This window comes from Polypterus senegalus, chromosome 17 (assembly GCF_016835505.1).
Source record: "Polypterus senegalus isolate Bchr_013 chromosome 17, ASM1683550v1, whole genome shotgun sequence".
NCBI classification, from domain to species: domain Eukaryota; kingdom Metazoa; phylum Chordata; class Cladistia; order Polypteriformes; family Polypteridae; genus Polypterus; species Polypterus senegalus.
The window spans coordinates 28,292,392-28,315,951 of record NC_053170.1 but is presented as its reverse complement, the minus strand read 5'-3'; the positions used below and the strand labels follow the sequence as shown (position 1 = coordinate 28,315,951).

Genomic DNA, 23,560 nt, shown 5'->3' with positions numbered 1-23,560 from the left:
TGAAATGAACTAGCAGTAATAAAACTGGAAACAGGAATAGACGGGAAAACAGGGAGAGAGAGAAAGAGAGAGAGAGATACAGCAACAACAGCAAAGCTGGACTGCAGCCATTCTGCTCTTTAGACAGGATAACAATGAAGTGGCATCAATTCATACAACGGCACTGTGGACGCAGCTGTTTGGCGTTCTGATTGCTGCCAAACACAAAAAGCAAAAAAGGGCGCAGGCTTCAAAACCCACACCAGCCAGAACAGCTGTCCTCCCAGGCCTGGACTCACTCTGGGAAGCGTAGCCGTTAACTTAAATGGCAGGCTTCTGTCCTGTACAGGAACAACAATGGGACTAAGGCTTTTACAGGGCTAAATGCCCACAATATTCACAAAGGAAGGAGAGGAACATCTTAAAAACTTCTGATACAAAACCAAAAATACAAACTCCCTTTAATGTTTAATTGTTGTAAAAATTCAAAAAGGAAGTCCAAAAAAAAAGCAAGCATAAAAGAATTGGTGCTTGTGTACTAAACGGACGACACAGACGGCTAGTACCCTTTTCTATTATTGTGACATAAATTGGATTTTCGTTTTTAACGTTAGGCACCCAAAGGGGACATTAACATTAGGGACCTATAGGCAACTATGCACCACCCCCACTAACTTTAAGGTTAGTATTTGTGGTTGGGGAGGGTCAGTCTAATAATTTAAACTCCAAAAATTAAGCAACCGGGGCACCTCCCCCACGAGGCCCAACACTAGAATCAGTAAGAACTGCCGACTGTGCCATTCGCTTAGTACACAAGTACCAAAGAATTAGAAAATTGGTTTTGCCTTAAAGGACAAATCTAGTAATCACAAAATGGAGATCGTACCTGAAAGATGAAGAAGGGCTTGGAATCAGAATATCTGTTAAAAATTGATTTTCTTTTAAATTCTTTGTTTTGTTTTGCATTGCATTACATATTTTTCTGGATTTTCTTGTTAATTCTGTAGTTTTGAATTATGCAGAATCTGTTTGTTAAAACAGTTCTTTATATAAACATTTATTTAAATATGCTCAAATATTTAAACATCTTCCCTTGATGCCACATTTTTTGTTATGGGGGCTACCATTTTGTTTCAGTAACTTCCAAATTATTAGACTCAGATGTCAGCAGTAAGTTGGTATAAAGGTCAACATGAAGGCTTCTTGGTTATCAGAGCTTGCACACAGAAACCTCGATTGTAGTGCGTTTTGGTTTATCGATTTCATGGCTAAGGCCTCATGCTCTAATTGTTCTGATCTTGACTTTTGAAACTACTTTAGGGCTCCGTTTTGATTTATGGTGAACAAACTTTGTGCGACTGCTGACATTTGTTCTCCCAATCCCATTTCATAAACATTTGCAGTAATTCTCTTTGTTGCAGAGCAATATCCAAATAAGAAGTACAAAAAAACACTAAAAGCAGGAACTGAAAGCCAAAAAAAATGGCCTCTCCATTTATACAGATGGGGTAGTCCCCAGATGCATCACATGGTGGGACCCTCCCCTTAGGCTCTACATAAAGTGGACAGGGCAGAAAACAAATCACTACAGATACGTAGAATTAGGGCTGGACGATATGGTTTATAAATAATTTTATGGGATTTTTTGGCTATTTCGTGATGCACAATATATATCTCAATATTTAGAAATCTCCTCTAAAGCAATTTATACATGCCTGATTAACCCTTTGTTTCGTACAATCACACCAATATGAGGATTCTGGTAGTCCCTGCAGGTGGCCAGATATGTCTGCATTAATCATTCTTGCCTGTATTCTTAGGCATTTTTCTTCTTCTTCTTCTTTTGGCTGGTCCTATTAGGGGTTGCCAAGGCGGATCATCTGTCCGCATATGGATTTGGCAAAATTTTACACCGAATGCCCTTCCTGACGTAACCCTCCCCATTTATCGGGCCTTGGGACTGGCACGAAGAAACACACTGGTTTGTGTATCCTCTTAGGCTTTTTTATTGGAAAAATGTTTACGTTCAAATCCCTGAAATTTGCCTGCAGAGTAGTCAGTGGGTCACCACCGAGGTGGTGCTACACTCCTTCTTGCCCACTCAGGTCTGCCAGGGAACAGCGTCTGGTGATGCCACCTCTATGTGGCATCATGTCTCAATCCAAACTCTAATCCTGTGTAGTTCCTAAGTTGCTGGAGCAGGCTGCCCACCTCCATCCGAACTGCTGACTTCCTCAATGTATTTAAGAAGTCCCATTTGTTGTGTGAATATCTGTCAAATTGATGAAGAGTAAAACAGAAAACTCTGCAATATTTTTATATTCTTGGTTAATTTCATTATTTTTAATCGCTTTATTGTGATCTATAATGTACTATTAGTTATTACATCTTTTCACTTGTGACAATGAAAGTTTGGTACTTGTCCTGAACAAATGGGCACTAGCTTAATGTTACTCTAATTTTTTATCTCTTTTGTAAGCCGCTTTGGATATAAGTGTCTCCTAAGCAAATAAATGTAAATGTTGGTTGTTGGGAGTTGGCTGCTTCATCATTACTCCTGAAAGAGCCAGATGGGTCCAGCTGCGGCCAAATCAAGTGACAACCACCTCAATCAAGTGGAGCTCTGGAGAGCCACTGCTACAGTCTATTGTTAAAGAGCTGAACAATGCTGGCAGCACGAGCACGGCTCGCACCTTAACCCGCATAAAAGACACACTCCAAAAGGTCAGATCGCTACCCTTGAAAGAACAAACTATGCCTCATTTAAACAAGCACAGCTTGGGCAGATGACATCAATAAACAAGGCACGTTTCTTCGAGGAAATGGTTAAACTGCATCGTTACTCGCGTTTATTTGCATTGAAAACAGGCATTAAATACTAGAAGTCAAAAGCAGAAGAAAAGATACAACCTGAAGGATTTAAATCAGTGCCCGAAACAGTTAGATTTGCCTCATTATAACCAGGAGAGAGATGTCCGTGTAATTTAAAGAGCTGATTCTTCTGAATCCAAGTAAGGTGTTCCTTCAAGGGATACTTCACAATGAAGCAGCTTCGCTCGCTGGCGACCGCGAGTCGTTTTCAGTGCTTCGCCTTTTCAAAGCAGCTACGGTGTTCTCAAGTTAAAACACCCGCGTTATTTCTCCATTTTCACAGCATCTCTGTCGGTCTCGCAACTGTCCCTCTGCACAGCTGAATATGCGAAATAGGTGCTTTGTTTAAAAAAACAAAATCGGACGATTGAGAATTTACCCTTGGTCTTGCTCTTCTGTCGACCATAACTTACTTTAGTCTACTTAAATAGTAAATTACTAAAAGTTCCCATTTCCCCATCTTCTTACAGGCATATATAGATAGACTGGTTAGCTTATCTGAGCTTAAACATAACAGGTAGCAAGTAACTTCTTCCTAACGTTTGCTTCTATTTGCATATTTCTCCCAGAGTTCTCAGTATTAGCAAGTGGATTTGCATCCCAGAATTCAATGCTGCAAGAAACAACTCATTTTTATCCTTTTCAGTTTGTTAAGCTAATGGTTCTAAAGAAAAACAGATTTAATGGAACCCTCTTCTAAAGTTGTCTTATACTTAAAGCGCTAAAACTGTTATCTTTCTCACTATCCCCTCGAGCACTTTTCTTCTTCACCTGTATTTCCAACCGGGCTGTCCTGACAGTGTGATGTCATCCTTGAGCTCAATTGCCTGTTTCTCTTTTTCCTGCATTTCTAATTTTCTACAGCCTTGGTTTAAATGCACACATTATAAAGCAGTGCTTCTTAACCTTTTTTAAGTCACGGACCCCTTTAAGAATCTGGTAAAAGCTATGGACCCCCTTCCCCAGAAATATAAACACACCTTTGCATGTACTGAATGTAATGTACTTTACTTATTGAGATTTGATTGTCTCAAACATATATGGCATACACAATGTATTATTAAACTTTAAAGTAATCAATAAAAAAACACCTGGTTTTTATGCAATAAGTAATGGCCACTCATTATAATTATGAAATACAATCCTCTTGTGCAAATTAAAACAGATCTACTACTCCTACATTTTCTACTACCATTACTAATACTTCTGCTACTACATTTACTCTAAATCAACATTACCAGGCTGTACAGTGAATATATAAACGTTAATGTTTATCTGACCCTCACGGACCCCTAGAGGTCCATGGACCTCAGGTTAAGAATCCTACCATGTACGGTAAGTCCTTTAGTCTTGGTCATCCAATTTATTCACTTAAAAGCTATGTCTTATCTAAGAAAAGTACTATATAAATATAAAAAATTATTATTATTGTTAAAATAAAACACACAAATTAAATATAACAAGTCTTATTTGATAAACTAAAAAAAGGCCACAAATTTTTAAACCCCATTACACCAAGCATTGGCTGGCTGAAATGGCACAAAGCACACCGCCTCTGGACTCTTAAGCAGTGGAAATGTTCTCCAGAGGGGTGAGTCCCTCTTCACTATCCTGAGGTTTGATGGAGGAATTTGGATTTCAAGGATGCCACAAGAATGCTACCTTCTGGGCTGCATTGTGCCTACTGTAAAGTCTGGCGAAGGAGGGACAATGGCAGGGTTTGAGATGGGCCCCTGGGTACCAGTGAACGGTACTATTAATGCCACAGCATACAAAGACATTTTTGATAATTGTGTGATTCCACCTTCATGGCAACAGTTTGGGGAAGGCACTTTTCTGTTCCAGCATGAGTGTTTCTGTGTGCACAAAGCCAGGTCCATAAACACATAGAGGAACTCGAATGACCTGCACAGAGCTCTGACCGTAACCCTACTGAACATCTTTGGGATGAACTGGAACACCGACTGCAAGCCAGTCAGCATCTGACCTCAAAAAATTATTTTTTGGCTGAATGAGAACACATTTCTTCAGGCAGGCTCCAAAAACTTGTGGAAAGCCTTCCCTGAAGAGTTGGGCAACTCCATATTAATGTCCATGATTTTATAATTGAAAATCCAACAAGATCATATACAGTAGATGTGATGGTCAGGTGTCCACAAACCTTTGGCCAGATAGATAGATAGATAAAAAGCTTGGGGGTGCCAGAGTGCCCCAAACCCCAACACAGACACACCAGGATAGCCCAAGGTTCAAATAAATGGGTGTTTATTTCACAACCATCACTATCACACTGCTACTCCTCCAGTTGAGTGTTGCTCATCCTCCTCCCAGCTCCAACTCACCTGGACAAGGTAGTGCGGTCCCTTTTATTGTGGACCTGGGAGTCCTTCCTGTGACGTGATGTAGCTGGAAGCACGTCCGGGTTATGAGAAAGCCAGGAAGATCTTTCCCTAGCAGCACCTTCTATTGTTCGCCAGGGATCCCCACAGGGCTGCTTCTCCACACTCCAACTCCCATGCAGCCCTGCTATATAAGGGACATTGCCACCTATTAAAGTGGGGATGAACTGCTCCCTGCCGTGCCCTCCTGCCAGTTCTTGTACTCTTTGCCCATCCCATCCAGGACAAGAATCATAAGGCTTAACAAATGGGTATTGCCCCATTTAGTCCATCCTTCCATTATGGCATCCCAACCAGATAAGGACTCCTCCTCTGTCTTGGGTGGGACACCCAACCGGCCTCTGGGGCATCTATAGGGTTTATTCAGGGACAATTCCAGTTTGGTGCGAAGACGATTCTTCATGTCGTCAGTTTGCACACTTCTCGATGGTCTGGGATTTTTTGGGTGATTTTATATGTAATAAACTTAATAAGTTATAGCGTAATGAAAATTGCATAATTATTTCTGGACCACCCTATACAATAGATAGATAGATAGACAGACAGAGGGCCTCAATTTTAAGGTGCAGGCTGGCTGATCACACATTGGAGTTCAGTGCAATGCAGCCTCTCTCAGCACCTGATTTCTGGTGGTCTCCTGGACTATGGTAGGCACACTGCCTGGCAAATCATGGCTGATGGCTTTAACCTGGTTCAAAGCCGGCACTTCCTATACACACATCACATACTGTGTGTGGGGCCCGTTATCGAAGGACTGATATTTTGGGGTTATGAGGATTCGAAGTGCTCTTCACTGATGGGGGCCATGAAATATACTGGAACATAACATTGTCAGTTGTTATAGGCCATACATTGAAATTACAATGGAAACAACAAATTACTTAAAATTTAGAAACTTAAGATTTTTTGCCAAAAGGAGCCACCCAGGTAGTCTCAGTTCTATTCCCCATCTCTTTTTTAGCCAGAACGGTTGGCCTGGCCCTCATGCACTTAAATTGCGAGGGGTAAATTCCACACACATGCTAGCCAATGTTAGATACGCTTTTGTATTGCTAAATTGAAACGTCAAAGCCAACTTCCAGGTTCCAGAAAAGAATGGCAAGAAAAGCTTGAAAGAGAGAAGAGAAGATGACAGTTGGTCGCTCAGTTTTTCTCAAAGAAAGGTTAGTTTATTAGCATAAGTGCATTCCCCATATGCCATCTACGAGATAGCGGCGCGATCGGACGACCAAACATCACATCTTGGACCAGACAGATACAGAGACGCTTCAGACCTGGGACTTCTCCGCTGGACTATTACATCACCAGATTCGTCTGCTGTATCTTACCCAGAGAGGAGGCGCCGGAAACGGTGTGAGAGAAAACAGAAGAGTGGCAAGCGTGGAGGCATCCGGGCTAGGCTAGGCTAGTCACTAGACCGTACAGACCTGCGATACCATCTCTTGTCCTGGCCAATGTACGTTCACTAGACAATAAAATAGATCACATTCAGCTTCTGAGATATGCGTGGCATGACGTGAGGAACTGCTGTGATTTTATTTTAACGGAATCTTGGCTTAATGACAACATCCCGGACCCTGCTATCCAGCTAGCTGGGCTAACATGCTGTCGAGCTGACCGAGTCTTTACGGAAGGAGGTAAGACTCACGATGGGGGAGTGTGTGTTTACATTAGCAACGCTTGGTGCAGAAATACTATCGTTATGCATAGACACTGTTCTCCACTGGCGGAGTGCTACTTCTACTTACCGAGAGAGTATGCATCGATTCTGCTTGTTGCTGTATACATCCCTCTAATCGCTATCACCAGCGATAGGAGGGAGGCACTCAATGAACTCTACCAAGCCATTAGTGAACAACAAAGAGCGCACCCAGATGGATTCCTCATCACAGCAGGAGACTTCAACCACGCAGATTTAAAAGGTTTATTGCCCAAATTACACCAACATGTGGACTTTCCTACAAGAGGAGACAACTCACTGGATTTGGTGTACACAACCTTCAAGGGAGCCTACAAGGCCTCCCCCCTTCCTCACCTAGGTCTCTCTGATCACGTCACCATCATACTGAGACCTACATACAGACCCAAAGTGAGAACCATCAGACCAACGCAAAAGCAGGTACATGTGTGTCCAGAGGGCGTCTCCGGTGCTCTGAGGGACTGGTTTAGCACTACAGACTGGGAAATTTTCAAACAAGCAGCCACTTACAATGACCACACAGACATTGAGGAGTACCTTGAGGTGGTTACAGCATACATTGCAAAATGTCCTGATGATGTCATCCATTACAAAAATATCACTGTTCGTACTAACCAGAGGCCATGGCTGACAGGAGAGGTCCACAAGCTTCTGAGACTTCTGTGACGCAGTCTTTAGGGTCAGTGACACTGCAGGACTAGCAACAGCCAGAGTCAACTTGTCACGTGACATCAGTGAAGCAAAAAAGCAGTACAGCAAGAAAATATCTGGACACTTTAGCAACACCAGAGATGCATAGTCTCTCTGGCGTGGCATCCAAACCCTCACTAATTACAAACCCCCACTACAGACGTGTGAAGGTGACATCACACTGCTTAACTGCCTACTTGACTTCTTTGGCCGGTTCGAGACACAAAAGAGCTCACAAGCACAGAAAACAATCTCCCCCTGGGTGAGCAGGCCATACGTCTGGGCCCAGCCAGCATGAAGAGAACCCTCTCTAGGATCAACCCACGGAAGGCAGTCGGGCCAGACAACATACCTGGTCGTGCTTTGCAGGATTGTGTTGAGGAGCTCAAGGATGCCTTTGCTGACATCTTTAACATCTTCCTGGACCAAGCTGTTGTTCCCACATGTCATAACCATAATTCCCGTTCTTAAGAAGCCCCTCCCATCTAGCTATAATGACTATCGGCCCGTAGCACTGACTTCCACCATCATGAAATGCTTTGAGCAGCTGGTTATGCTGAACATTAAGTCCATTCTTCCCCCCTCCCATGACTTGTTTCAGTTTGCATATAGGTCAAACAGGTCCATAGAGGATGCCATTTCTGCTGCTCTCCATCCAGCCCTCACCCACCTGGACTTAAAGAACTCCTATGTGCGAATGTTGTTCTTAGATTTTAGTTCAGCATTCAACACAATCATTCCCCAGCAACTAATACAAAAACTCAGCCATTTGGGACTCAAGACCTCTCTCTGCAATTGGGTGTTGGACTTTCTTACAGTGAGGCCACAAACTGTGTGGGTCGGCGATAACACCTCTAAGACCATCACGATGAGCACAGGGGCCCCACAAGGGTGTGTGCTCAGCTTGTTGCTCTTTACCCTGCAGACCCACGACTGTGTATTAATCTACAGTTCTAATCACATTGTCAAGTTTGCAGACAATACAACTGTGGTCAACCTCATCACCAACAATGATGAAGCCAACTACAGAAACGAGGTGAGCCAACTGGTCCAGTGGTGTAAAGACAACAGTCTCTTCCTGAACATGGGAAAGACCAAAGAGATTGTGGTCGATTTCAGGAGAGGTCATTCACATCACCCCTCCACTGACCATCGACGGTGCAGCTGTGGAAAGGGTGAGTAACACCAAGTTCCTAGGGGCGTACATCTCCGAGGACCACTCTTGGTTAGATAACACCACATCACTGGCCAAGAAAGCTCATTCCCACCTCTACTTTCTACACAAACTGATGAGAGCACCCCCCATTATGTGCTCTTTTTACCGGGACACAATCGAGATCATCCTCACTAGCTGCATCTCTGTGTGGTATGGAAGCTGCGCTGCCTCCTGTAGGAAGTCCCTGCAATGCACAGTGGATGCTGCCAGTAAGATCATTGGTGCCCCACTGCCCTCCCTCAAGGACATTTTCCACACCCGTCTCACCCGTAGAACCATCAGCATTGCTGGTGACTCCTCCCACCCCTTTCACTCCCTTTTTAGCCTCCTCCCACCAGGGAAAAGGTACCGGAGCCTCCTGGCCTGCTCCACAAGACTGTCTAACAGCTTCATCCACCAAGCTGTCAGGATGCTGAACTCTGTCCCCTACATTCCCCCCTTGCCCCCTGCCCCTGGACTGTAACAACAGTCATTATCTACCAAGTACCCTACTTCAGCTGGTATTATACTGTATAAGGACTCAATATTATATTTACTGCTAACTGCTTTTCTTTTTGTACATCTCATAAGCTACTCTATAATGCACTTTCTCATTTTTTACTGTAATTGGCTTTTGCACTTATGACTATTGCACATTGTACACAGGTCTACTTTATAAGTTGTAATGTTATTTATCTATATGTTATACTTTTATACTTTTTTAAATATTTTATTGTACTACGAAGTTGAGAGAGAAACAGTATTTTGATTCTCCTGTATGTTCTGCACATATAGTGAACTGACAACAAAAGGCTATTTGATTTTGATTTGATTTTCTGGTGCAGACAGACAAACATTTATCCGATCCAGTGTCATTCCTGGCACAACCACAATACAAAAAGAGCAGTTAATTCAGATTAACCTCAGTTGTTGGTTTAATTTTATTGGAAGCTGACATTACTGATTTAGTTCTTATCTTATTGCTATTATTTAAAAAAATATTTGACATTAAACAGTCATAGTTAAGCTTGTGTTGTGTGATTCTTCTTTATTTATTAATCTATTATTTATATAGTTACTGTTCAAATTAAAGCTGTTACAAGACATTCTAATGTAGAGGATTCGGGGAAGGGGGTTAGAGAGTTTGTGGGAGGCCCAATTAGAAGATTCTGCCTAATTTGTCCAGAAATGGCACAACCAGGGTTGGTACACAGATCAGAATGTGCTGACTGAATCAATGTTAGGACAGAATAAAACACAAAATGCTTGTATTATTACAATCCGTGATCCAGAAGAGTAGTTAAATGCAGGTGGCCAAATTTTCCCATAGAGAAGATCAGAATGAGCTGAAGTACCAAAAACAAAATCCAAAAACCTGATAAAGAGTCTCCAGATGAGACATCTCCAAAGGAACTTGACAAAGGGCTTGTGCGCGACTCTCAAGTAAAGAGCTTCAATCAAACTCCATCTTTTATGTCTTCCCCTTCTCATCATGTGACTGCCACTTGATTAAGAGATGCTTCGGTTCATGGATTCAATTATTCCACAAGCCATCCGCTTAATTAACATCTAGTCACAAAACCACACTAAACCAAGAAATACAAAGGAGTAGCATTCATAGTGGCAACCGAGCAAGTAGTTACGGCAATTATGGAACCCAATCATACACAAAAAGAACAAATTCTTGAGTCATCAGAGCAGACAAATTGATAGCAAGGCAGTGACGGAGGGGACACTGACATTTGATTAATGTTGTGTGGCAAAAGACACGGATAGGAGGGTCCAAGGGCAAACTGCAGGCAAAAGGAGGAGCTAGAGGCGGAATCCCGGACAAATTCAGAGTGACAGATAGACACTGTGCGAAAGGTGCTCTAAGAGACAGATAGACTTACTGCTGTCACCATCTCTGACTGGCTTTCTCTTTTTCAACAGACAGATAATGGTCACCTTTTTAAGGATTCACTGATACAAATCGTTTTTGACTTCATCTATAACTTGAGAAAATGAGTCGAGTCATTCTCCTCTCCTCCTCTCCTTCAGTAAAAGGTGTCAGACACCACTGGGGAGCCTGCTTCATGAAAAGCATGGAGAATGCCAAAGATGATTGGAGAAAAGAATTGTTGCTTCTGGCAGGCTCTCCCGTCTGGAGCACAAGAATGACCTTTCAGGACCGCCCTGATCAAACACAAATTTCAGACGGCTGTACGGCCAGCAGTCCTATTAAGTTCCCTCTCCATCTCTGCGTACTCCGCGGACTGGATGGGCTCTCAGTGGCACAATTCACCTATCGCTCCGAGCGCAAGCCTCTGTACTCGGAGAGCGACTGGGGACTTCTCATCTAGTTTATTACTCGCTAAAAGCAAATTCTGTCTTATCACACAAGCTGTCCAGATAACACCCTCAGCAACTTATTTCTGCTTTTATAAAACAATGAGCCGTAAACTTTGGAATGTAGCAAAACAACAGCACAGTAAAACTGGCTTAAAAATTAAGCATTTGGCACACCACTATAAATCATTTCTTGAACTCAGAAAGCTCCAAGTGGCATTGAACTAAAGTGAATTTATCTGCACTGTATTGTCCGGGAGGCAAGAAAAAAAAAAAAGGAAAACAAACAAAGCAGCTCCAGTGCTTATTATAACAGCCATTGTGTTAGATGGCATGGCCGAGTCGCTGGACCTCAATGCTGTCCTTGGGTGGATCTCTGAACCGTACACATCCACTGTTCAAGAAGAGCGCTGATTTTGTTTGAAAAGTTTTAGCTTTATTTATACCAGGGAGTGGTGCAAGTTATGAAAAATCCGCTTTTCCTGAAAACACATATCTGAAGTTAAGGGACCGAAGGCAATAGATATCTCAGTACTGGGAATAAGCTCAGGGTTATTTAAAAGCTAAAAGCAGCATCAAGCACAAAATGGGAACACATGAGGCACCAGAGTACTATAAACACACAGTCCTTCACAGCAGACCAATTTTAAGATGAAAAGTAGACTAACATGTACATGTTGGAAACATTGGAGGAGAAACATTGGTGCCTGAATCCTGCGTTACTCTTCAATATAACAGAGGGCTGCTTATCCACATCAGGGGTCTGAATCCCATGGATGGATACTCTTCTTGTGATTGTGTCCACTAGGGGGCGCTCGCTCCCTGGGAATGAGTTCTTTATGACTGTGGCGTGTTACTTAACCCTAATCTATACAGATAAAACATAAAAGACAATACCCCAAATAGTGATATGGCGGTAAGAAATCACGTAGGAGAAATAACTTAGCTTGGTTTAATGTCGGCTTACACTGCAGATAGTACAAAGACGAATGAAGCCAGTGACAAGACCCGGTCCGGGAGTGTGGGTCCAAGGAGTGGAGTCTGTCAGTGTCGAGAATGAAGACGTGGAAGGCATTCTCAGGAACAATTCAGGCTCCACCCGGTGCGGGCACTCTATACTTTCACCACTGCCAATGGCTCCACCTGGCGAAAGTACCCCTTGGCATGATGGTCACTCATGCTCCAAAATGCTCAACAGGCGCGACCCACAGCCTCCTCTCCTCTCTTTTCTCTTGTCCTGTAACCTCCCTTCTCTTTTCTCGTCTCATTTTTCTTTATCTTGACTCTTTACGTGCGTTCCCATTTATAGGCTGGGGAGCTGTTGCAGGTGCGATTGCCTGATTGTCACCCCAGGCTGCCAACAAAGTGCCGGCAAGGCAACGCACAGACGGCTGACCACATCACACCACACCAACCTGCTCTTTTTGAGCTGCGGACCCACTATACCACAAACACTCTCCAAACGATGGTTCTTCATGTGCCAAAAACAGAAGCAAAGCAAACAAATCTGACAACGTACAACCTGGATGGAAAGCAGCTATTCTTGCTAAGACTCCCAATGTGCCAAAGATATCAGATGGCTCTTTCTGTTCTGTCAGCAAGCTGGAAAGACATTTTAATGGGAAAACCAGTAGATGCATGTAAAATAGAAAAAAGGTCAAAACTGGGAAATTAAAAATACACAAGCAAAACGTCAAAGCGAAACAAAGTCAAAAAAGATGAAGCAAAGGGCAGAACTGAAAAAAAACATCAAAAGTAATTCTAATAAGGTTTAGTAAGCGTTCTGAATCCACAGAATGGATGAGGACGTGAACTTTCAGCCAACCTTTAAACTCGTTGTGTCGATTACCTGTGGGTCACGACCTCTGAGGAAACACCCTTGAAATAATGCAAAAAACTTTTGCGAAATAACACAACACTTATCTTTGCAAAATAATGCAGTCATTTTTTGTTCTGATTGGTATGAACAAGCTTTCACAGAATTTATTCTAAATCATTATGTTGTCTCATTGCAAGAAATGTTTCAAGTGGCTCCCCCATGTGCCATGCATGTTTCATAACCATTCATTTTCAAATGGCTTCCAAGCTGCTTTTTACATTTCTGGTAGGCACATTCACACCTGCTAGAGAGGACCGACTAGCAAGTCTTACTGCCTCTCGGCTCTCCTGGCACTTTGCACATCTCATTTGACTTGATAACAGGGCATGCCCCAGGGCTGACCTCAATACCACACCGCAGGAGGAAAGTGAGGGCACTTACAGCTGTCTTCGTCGTCCAGGAACACTTTGCTGACATAGCAGGCGTACACAAAACCAAAGAGCTGAAAAAAGGGAAAAAAATCTTGTCAGAAGAGGAAAGCAGTTGCAAGTAAAGCAGTAACTAGAATGGATTCAGAGTTTTTAAGTTATAAAGAGTTGAATAAGAACAAAAATGTCTATGTATATCAGCTTATATATATATATATTTATATATACATATATATATATATATATATATATATATATATATATATATATATATATATATATATATATATATATATATATAGAGGGTACCCAAAAATAACCGGAATCTGTACTGTAGGTGTGAATTTTGCCACTAGGTGTAGCATACTTACACTATTCTGTGTCAGTCTGCCAAGTGGCATTGCTCTGTATTGTTCATACGGCATACCATGTTGGTTTTTCTTGGTGCTTATTAAACGTGTTCTGTGATTTTTGTGAAGGGTGATCATAAAGAACAGCAAGCCTGCTTTAAATTTCTTTTTCTCTTAGGGAAAACAGCTTCTGAAATTGTAGTGATGCTTGAAACTGCTTTTAAAGAGGAAGCTTTAAGTAAAACACACAGGTCTACAAGTGGTTTTCACGTTTCAAATGAGGGGAAATGTCACTTGAAGACCAACCAAGATCTGGCTGATCTTTTCACAATTAGGAATGACGAAAATCTACAAAGTTTGCCAGACTATTGAAGAGATTTCTGAAATGACTTGTGTGTCATGGAGATTTTGCCACCTTCCCTACTCGCCTGATCTTTGCTCCATGCGACTTTTTCTTGTTCCCACATATGAAAAAAGAATTCAAAGGAAAGTGTTTTTGTACCATGGAGGAAGTCAAAGTAAAACCACTGCAGGCATTGGACAACGTTCCTCTTCAGCAATTCCAAAAATGTTTCCACCAGTGGGAATACCGTTGGAACAAGTGCATTCACTCATATGGAGAGTACTTTGAAGGAGGCTAAAGTTTCAATAAGTAAAAATTATTAAAACAATTTTATTTTCAATTCCAGTTATTTTTGGGTACTCCCCTCGTATATACAGTATGTACTGTATGTATATATGTACTGCTCAAAAAAATGAAAGGAACACTTTTTAATGAAAATATAGCAACAAGTCAATGAAACTCGTGGGCTATTGATCAGGTCAGTTAGGTAGCAGAAGGGGTTGTTGATCAGTTTCAGCTGCTTTGGTGTTAATGAAATTAACAACATGAACACCAGAGGGGCAACGATGAGACGACCCCCAAAACAGGAATGAATGGTTTAACAGGTGGTGGTCACTGACATTTTTCCCCCTCCTCATCTTTTCTGACTGTTTCTTCACTAGTTTTGTATTTGGCTATGGTCAGTATCACTACTGGTAGCATGAGGCGATACCTGGACCGTACAGAGGTGGCACAGGTAGTCCAACTTCTCCAGGATGGCACATCAATACGTGCCATTGCCAGAAGGTTTGTTGTGTCTCCCAGCACAGTCTCAAGAGCATGGAAGAGAATCCAGGAGACAGGCAGTCACTCTAGGAGAGCTGGACAGGGCCGTAGAAGGTCCTTAACCCATCAGCAGGACTGGTATCTGCTCCTTTGGGCAAGGAGGAACAGGATGAGCACTGCCAGAGCCCTACAAAATGACCTCCAGCAGGCCACTGGTGTGAATGTCTCTGACTAAACAATCAGAAACAGACTTCATGAGGGTGGCCTGAGGACCTGACATCCTCTAGCAGGCCCTGTGCTCACTGCCCGGCACCATGGAGCTTGATTGGCATTTGCCATATAATAACAGGAAAGGGCAGATCCACCAGATGAGAGCAGGTTCACCCTGAACACATGTGACAGATGTGAATGGGTCTGGAGAAGTCGTGGAGAATGTTATACTGCCTGTAACATCGTTCAGCATGACTGGTTTGGTGTTGGGTCAGTGATGGTCTGGGGAGGCATATCCAAAGAGGGATGCACAGATCTCTACAAGCTAGACAGCGGCACCTTGACTGCCATTAGGTATCGGGATGAAATCCTTGGACCCGTTGTAAGACCCTATGCTGGTGCAGTGGGTCCTGGGTTCCTCCTGCTGCATGACAATGCCCAGCCTCAAGTGGCAAGAGTATGCAGGCAGTCCCTGGAGGATGAAGGCATTCATACCACTGACTGGCCCCCACAATACCCACCCCCCGTTCCCACCCCTCAATGTTGTCAGGCATGCATACAAGCATGTGGGGACCATATAAACTACTGAGTACAATTTGGAGTTGCTGCAATGAAATTTTGGCAAAATGGACTAGCCTGTCGCATCATTTTTTCACTTTGATTTTTGGGGTGTCTTTGAATTATGCCCTCTGTAGGTGGCATCTTTTCGTTCCTAACACATTAGCCAGTCCATATCAGTAGGGATAGCCAGCAGGATGTTTTCTCCCATTGAGATCTGCTGTGTTTTTAAAGTGTTCCTTAAATTTTTTTGAGCAGTTTACTTATATATACATATATAAACACACACACACACACAATGATCCATTGTGATCCAATGTTGTATAACAATACACTGTGAACACTTTTTATAGGTGCTATAAAAATCCACTTAAAATTAAGTATCCACTTAATTAGGTCCACATGCTCATTAATGCTGTTCTTCCAAACAGCCAATCATGTGGCTGCACCCCCAAAACAGACATGGTCAAGAGGTGTACTTGTTCTTTGATTATGATTGTTGGTGCCAGATATGGTGGTTCCAGCATCCCAGAAACAGCTGCCCTCCTGGGATGTTCACTACAGTCTCCAAGAGAATGGTGTAATTAGAAAAAATTTTGGTGAGCAGCAGTTCTAGGTTTGGAAACACCTTATTAATGAGGGAGCTCACAGGAGAATTGCCATACTCATCCAAACTAACAGACACAAAAAGACATCTCATTACAACTGTCCCCCAGTGGGCTTCTTCTAACATTATTTATCGTAAAAAGCTTTGCTTGGACTCACAGCCAGGAAGACTTGCAGGGCGCTACTGACCACCTCGATGTACTGATAGTCAAGGAGGCAGCCGGAAACGGTGATCACGTGATGGTCTTCAAGCGCCAGAGCTGAATTCAAGATGGGGGTGACCTGGCATCCCGGCCCATTCTCCATCCACCAGGATCGGTGCAGGGAGGTGTTGAACGTCATTGGAAAGTCGCGGTCCTGTAGGAGGGGAGATCAACAAGCAAGTCAGTGTCTACTCAGTGCTTTGTCAAAGATGCAAAGAGTTTCTTAAATAAGACGGGCAAGGTAAGATTAATATAATATTAACTGCATTCCTTATTTTAACACATCAGTTTCTAGATGAATATATTGAAAAAACATTTTACACTTACTCCATGACCTACTGAGATGAAATGTTACAAGTTACATGGAACTGCTTTAAGTTAACAATTCCGAAGGACTGGAAAATGGCAAATATCATCCCATTATATAAAAAGGGTGACAGGGCCGATCCAAGCAACTATAGGCCAGTAAGCTTAACATGCATCACAGGAAAATTAATGGAAGGAATTATTAAGGATAAGATTGAGCAACACATGGCAAGGACAGGAGTTATTCTGAACAGTCAGCATGGGTTCAGAAGAGGGAGGTCGTGTTTTACTAACATGTTGGAATTCTATGAGGAGGCAAATAAAAGGATACGATCAAAGTGGAGCTTATGATATTATTTATCTGGACTTTCAGAAAGCATTTGATAAGGTGCCACATGAAAGGTTGGGCATCAAGTTAAAAGAAGTGGCAGTTCAGGGTGATGTTTTTAGATGGGTGCAGAATTGGCTCAGACACAGGAAGCAGAAGGTGATGGTGTGAGGAACCTCATCAGAACTGGCCGATGTTAAGAGTGGTGTTCCACAGGGGTCAGTGCTAGGGCCGCTGCTATTTTTAATATATATAAATGATTTAGATAGGAATATAAGTAACAAGCTGGTTAAGTTTGCAGATGATACCAAGATAGATGGATTACCATATAATTTGGAATCCGTTATATCATTACAGAAGGACTTGGATAGCATACAGGCTTGGGCAGATTTGTGGCAGATGAAATTTAATGTCAGTAAATGTAAAGTATTACACATAGGAAGTAAAAATGTTAGGTTTGAATACACAATGGGCAGTCGGATAATCAAGAGTACACATTATGAGAAGGATTTAGGAGTCATAGTGGACTCTACGCTATCAACTTCCCAACAGTGTTCAGAAGCCATTAAGAAGGCTAAGAGAATGTCAGGTTATATAGCGCCTTGATCTGTGGAGTACAAGTCCAAGGAGGTTCTGCTCAACCTTTATAATGCACTGGTGAGGCCTCATCTTGAGTATTGTGTGCAGTTTTGGTCTCCAGACTACAAAAAGGACATAGCAGCACTAGAAAAGGTCCAGAGGAGAGCGACTAGGCTGATTCCAGGTCTACAGGGGTTGAATTATGAGGAAAGATTAAAAGAGCTGAGCCTTTACAGTTTAAGCAAAAGAAGATTAAGAGGTGACATGATTGAAGTGTTTAAAATTATGAAGGGAATTAGTACAGTGGATCGAGACTTGTATTTTAAAATGAGCTCATCAAGAACACGGGGACACAGTTGGAAACTTGTTAAGGGTAAATTTCACACAAACAGTACCAAGTTTTTCTTTACACAAAGAACGATAGACACTTGGAATAAGCTACCAAGTAGTGTGGTAGACAGTAAGACGTTAGGGACTTTCAAAACTCGACTTGATGTTTTCTTGGAGGAAACAAGTGGATAGGACTGGCGAGCTTTGTTGGGCTGAATGGCCTGTTCTCGTCTAGAGTGTTCTAATGTTCTAATGTTCTAACGTCACTAAGAGCAGATCAATGAATAAACTTTTCCTGGTGTGGCCTCATGACACGCTGGCCTTTACTAAAGTGAATGCTAAACAAGTTGTTCCTCTCTGCCTTACGTAAACACAATATCTTCTTCTTTACTTCACAAGACATTTTGGTACAGAATGGCATGCCAGAAACAATTCAAACCAACACTGGTGGAAAATAAGCAAATGCAGCATCACTCCTGAGTAAAAAAATGGATAAAAGATATGGAGAGGTGCCTTTCCATGTAAATGATGGAGTGTTTGTTTTTTTTTAACTTCTTTTCCTTGATGATGCTTCTGCAAAGGGACTGCTGCCTCGTGAGTCCAGCTGCTGGTTATTATCTGTGTGGTGTTTGCACGTTTTACCCATGGCTGGGTGGTTTTCAACTCACATCCCCACAGGTGTGTGTGTTTGGTGACATTAAATTAGCCCCCATGACAATGAGTGTTGGTGTGAGTGGGCCCTATTATGGACTGTCGCCCTGTCCAGGGTTTACTCTTGCCTTGTGCTGGATGTTATGGCCCACCGTGACACTGAATTGCATTAAGCAGGCTTGAGAATGTTATGTTATTGAATATTACATTTCTATTTGCCTCTCCTTGTTGAAAAAAATGACACAACCCCTCAGAAAGCCCATCAAATTGTAACATTTGGTGCTTTTTTTTGGGGTAGTGATCCAGCCATTTATGTGTCCTCCTTTTAACCCTCTTATCCAGGTGAGGGGCAAAATGCCCAATTCTCTTAAATTTAGCATATCAAGAGATTGTTTTTTAGCACTTTGGTGCAGGAAGTTTCAAACTGCAAAAAATAATTGGAATTTCAATGTCTGCCAATTCTTTGTAGTAAAAAATAAATGATTTTATAAAACATGAAAGAACGTTTGAGCTCCATGATTAAAAAAACTCCAAATACTTTCAGTACCCGTATGCCAATCTGTCCATTCTTCTACGTTCACTGCTACCACTGTACTTATCATATAATCAGGTTATAAATTTATAATAAGTTTACTCTCCTTTCATCAGCTAGAACCCTTGGGAGGATATTAAGAAATAAAAACACGCCCTTCAAGGAAGAGGAAAAAGGCCCATTAAGAATCCTTATAAAATAAAAGATTATTTTTCATATTCATCAAAAAAAAACAACATGAAAAACGGGCAAAATAAGGGCAAAAAGCATTTGCCCTAAAAATTCAATACCAAGCAAACAATAAACCAAAAGCAAAATCCAAAAAATTCAATACACCAGAAAATGCAATCCAATACTTGCTAATCTGAGCTTCACTCCATGAACTTCACTGACTGAGTCACAGGGACTCACTCTCAGGCCAGAAATATAAAGGCTGAGGAGGGTCCCTCAGCAGGGATGTCATGGTGGCCCCACCTCTTTGGGATCCACCCACAGAAAGTGAGGAATACAGTCGACCCTTGACATACGACCGGCCTGACATGCGAACAACTTGATTTACGACCAACATCTTGCGTTACGACCCAAATGCAGTCACATGTATCCGCTTGTGCGATTGTAAACAAACAGCCGAGAGCGTTCGTAAGCGTCAGGCCGAACCCAGATACATGTGTTTGTGGACGTAATTTCGGTCAGTGCAGTGATTTATCTATATATATATAATTCATTAAGACCATGGCAAGCAAGACGCATAATTGCTAAGGAAGGAAGAGAAGGTAACAAAGGTAAAGAAAGCGATTGTTAAGGGATGTTAGCTAATGATGATGTCATCAGGCTGAGTCAGCACCGGCTTGCTTTGGAGTGTATTATTACAGCAGTTCACAACATGGCCAGCTTTGAACTGAGTGCTCGACTATTGTCATTATTAACTTGAGAAACAGCGATCACAATTGAAACGAAGAAGGAAATTGTGCGGAAATATAAGAGTGGCGTTCATGACCGATCTCGCTAATATGTACAGCATGTCGAAATCCACCATCTCGGCAATTTTACAAAGAAAAGATTTGCATAAGGATTCTCCTTCTAAACAATAACCACCTTCCTTTTCATTCTTCTCCTCCTCCCTTCCTGCAGCCCAAAGATGTCAAATTAAATGGTGAGTACAGTATGAAATTGTTGTTTCTGGTAGGCTACGCACTTTTTATAACTTTTTGGTTAGTACATTAGAAAAATTATTGGTGTTTTGGTAAATTATGCACATTATACAACCCTTTTTTATTATGAAAAGGTTAAGTAAGTGTTGCTGTGGGAGGTTCGGAGCGCATTATGGGTATTTCCATTATTTCTTATGGGAAAAATAGTCTTGACTTACAACCAACTTGAGTTACAACCAGCCCTCGCAAATTAATTGAGTTTGTAAGTCAAGGGTCCACTGTATATCCTTTAAACCCATATACCCAATACATAAAACTTAGAAATCAAACAAATATAATATATATATATATATATATATATATATATATATATATATATATATATATATATATATATATATATATATATATATATAAAACAATAAACATAATATTAACAAAAAAAAATCAACACATGAAAAAATAAAAAAGGAAAATAAACATAAGTAAGGGAGCAAACCCTGGGTATATTTGTACTATTGTCCGACTGTCATGGGGCAAGAAGAAAACATGTTGCTGTTATAACAAAAACTGTAGCAGAACACTAGGGAATTTATCAAAATAAATTAGAGCAGAGCCCCGAGACTATGATGTTCATGGAGGACATTGTCATCTGTAGTGAGAGTTTATGGCAGGCTGAAGTGAACCTGGAGAGAGGTGGAGGTATGCACTGGAGAGAATGGGAATGAAAGATGGAATACATGTGCATAAATGAGAGAGAAGGTGGTGGAAGGGTGGGACTGCAAGGAGTAGAGATGGTGAAACTAGACAAATATAGGCTGGGCAGAGGAAGAATCGGTGGCTCCTTCGCCCGCCAATATCAGTAAGGTATCTTATGCACGGTGGATGGCCACATCCGTTGCAGACACTGCATAGCTACCTCGTGCTCATGACACAAGCATTTAACTTTTGCCGAAATTTGTCGCTGCGTTTTTAGCTGTGTTGTTATTTTCTCTTTCTGTTTTATATTCAATATATATTGGCGTGGCCGCCCCCAAGAGTCCTTGCTTTTCTTTCCCCAAGTAACCGATCGCCACACAATCAGCTCTGTAATAGACGTTAAGCCATCTGTAAGCTTAGCACCGATTCTTCAAAACGTTTAAGGAACATTGAAATATCTTCGTAGTACATGTTTAATTATTCTAACCTTAACGACACTCCCAGTGAAGAATATAGATTATTTAAATGAAGTTAAAGTTTTATCTGTATAATTTAACAAACATATTTTGCTGCATTTCACCTTAAAAATGATATCGTCATCATATGTAAATACGCGCTTTATAAAGTGGCTCAGGTTGTGAGATATTATAACTGTAGTGCAAGTTTACAGTGGGGTGATTGTACTTATAAGTACAAACAGTTCTACAAGGAGCAATTGATTGAGTGCATTTAAAGTTCTTGGGATGAAACTGTTTCTGAACCGCGAGGTCTGTACAGGAAAGGCTTTAAAACGTTTTGCAGTGGCCGAGACAGTGTGTGCTTAATGCTGTATACCGATAATTCGGAACTGCTGCTGTGATTCACACTCAGATACAGTGATATAAATACTCCGAGTCGTGCAGTGAGAGTAATATGGAAAAAGATGATCCGCTGTGGCAACTCCTAACCGGAGGAGCTGAAAGAAGAAGAAGAAGAAGAAGAAGAAGTGAGAGTAACAACGCTAAAGCAGTTATGGTATTTGGAATACTATGGCTGTTCCCTGGACCATTATATTGTTACAAGTTAATTACGATCAGATGCATTACACTAATAAACAATATGCGGTTAGTTTAAGTGTATTTATAAAGCCGCGTCAGTGAAATAAGGAGTAACCACACAGGAACAGTAGCACTGCTTTGACGCTGGGTGCCGCCAGTCTGCAAAACCGAGCGGAGAACTTGCGTACGACAAGGTATGAGGTACCGTGGAAAAGTGCGTGGCTTTACGCCAAGTGTAGGTTTTATACATCGCGATTTGAACGTGGAAAAGTTCTTACGCAACATTTCTGTGCATACGCACCATTTATACATGAGGCCCCTGATCAGGACTCTCAAGAGACCGAGTGTGGAGTCTGAGTGTCTGGGCTTGTGAGTGTCCTGATAAAAACCAAGATCCAGGCCTTTAATGACCTCTTGGGCACAGCCATCAGCAGTGTGTCTGTCTGCGGAAAGGGTGTTGACCTCGTCAAGAGGTTTACTTCCCTCGGCAGTGACATTCATGTCTCTGTTGACTTTTCCTATGAAGTCAGTAGACAGACTGGGACAGCATGTGGGATCATGAGGTCACTAAAAAGGGGTGTGTGGTGCTCATGATATCTTTGCAAAAAAAAAAAAGGTCCAAGTCTTTAGAGTCCTGGTGCTTCCTGTCTTGCTATATGGTTGTGAGACATTGACGCTATCCAGTGACCTGAGATGAAGGCTGGACTCCTTTGGTACTGTGTCTCTTCAGAGAATCCTTGGGTACCGTTGGTTTGACTTTGTGTCGAATGAGTGGTTGATCATGGAGTTCCGAATGAGGCACATTACTGCATTGTGAGGGGGCATCAGTTACGGCACTACAGCCATGTGGCGCAATTCCCTGAGGACCCAAGCAGCTGGACCAGACTAAGGGGATGCCCATGTAGCACCTGTTGGAAGCAGGTAGACTGCCATTTCCTTAAGGTGGGCCTGGACTGTGTGTCTGGCTGGGGGGCTGCCAATGGGATCCCGAGGTGTTTCGTTGCATTGTGGGTGCAGCAACATGCTGTACCAGTGCATGCTCCGCAACTTTTTGTGTGAAGATTAAAATCCCAAATCATTAAAACAGTACAAATCCCAGGATAAAACCGTGCAGACAATGAGATTTTTCTCCTTCTTTCTCTCCCAGATCAGCACGTCTTCCTCTCTCTGTCTCCCCAGCTCACCCTTCATCTAGCTGTGGTGACGACTGCCTCCATTAGCATCAGCTGTGACACTCTGAGCCAACCCCTCCATCTTCCTGGCGTTTACCGGATCCCTGACAGGGTGCCATTTTCTCCCCTGCTTCTCGATAAATGCTCAGCTTGGATGACCCATCCCTGGAGCACCACCATCCCACTCCTCTGCCTGGCCACTAACCACCTACTTCCTCACCACCATACTGGCCTGAGAACTCTGTTTCTGTCTGATTCCTTTCTCGACTTGACAGCTCTTTCATTTCTCCCTCTTTCCTGTCTTGTTCAGGCTCCTTTTATGCCGTCTCTTT

The 23,560-nt window shown here is 42.2% G+C and overlaps 1 protein-coding gene across 2 annotated transcripts in view; it reads right to left on the bottom strand.

Moving 5' to 3' along the window:
• nkain1 (sodium/potassium transporting ATPase interacting 1) overlaps positions 1 to 23,560 on the bottom strand; it is a 447,372-nt gene that overhangs the window by 84,769 nt on the left and 339,043 nt on the right. For both annotated transcript variants that reach the window (XM_039739190.1, XM_039739191.1), the window contains exons 4-5: positions 16,400 to 16,597; positions 13,422 to 13,482 (exon numbers count right to left, since the gene is read on the bottom strand). In XM_039739190.1, the coding sequence (XP_039595124.1) occupies positions 13,422 to 13,482; positions 16,400 to 16,597 (259 nt within the window). The remainder of the gene's footprint in view (positions 1 to 13,421; positions 13,483 to 16,399; positions 16,598 to 23,560) is intronic.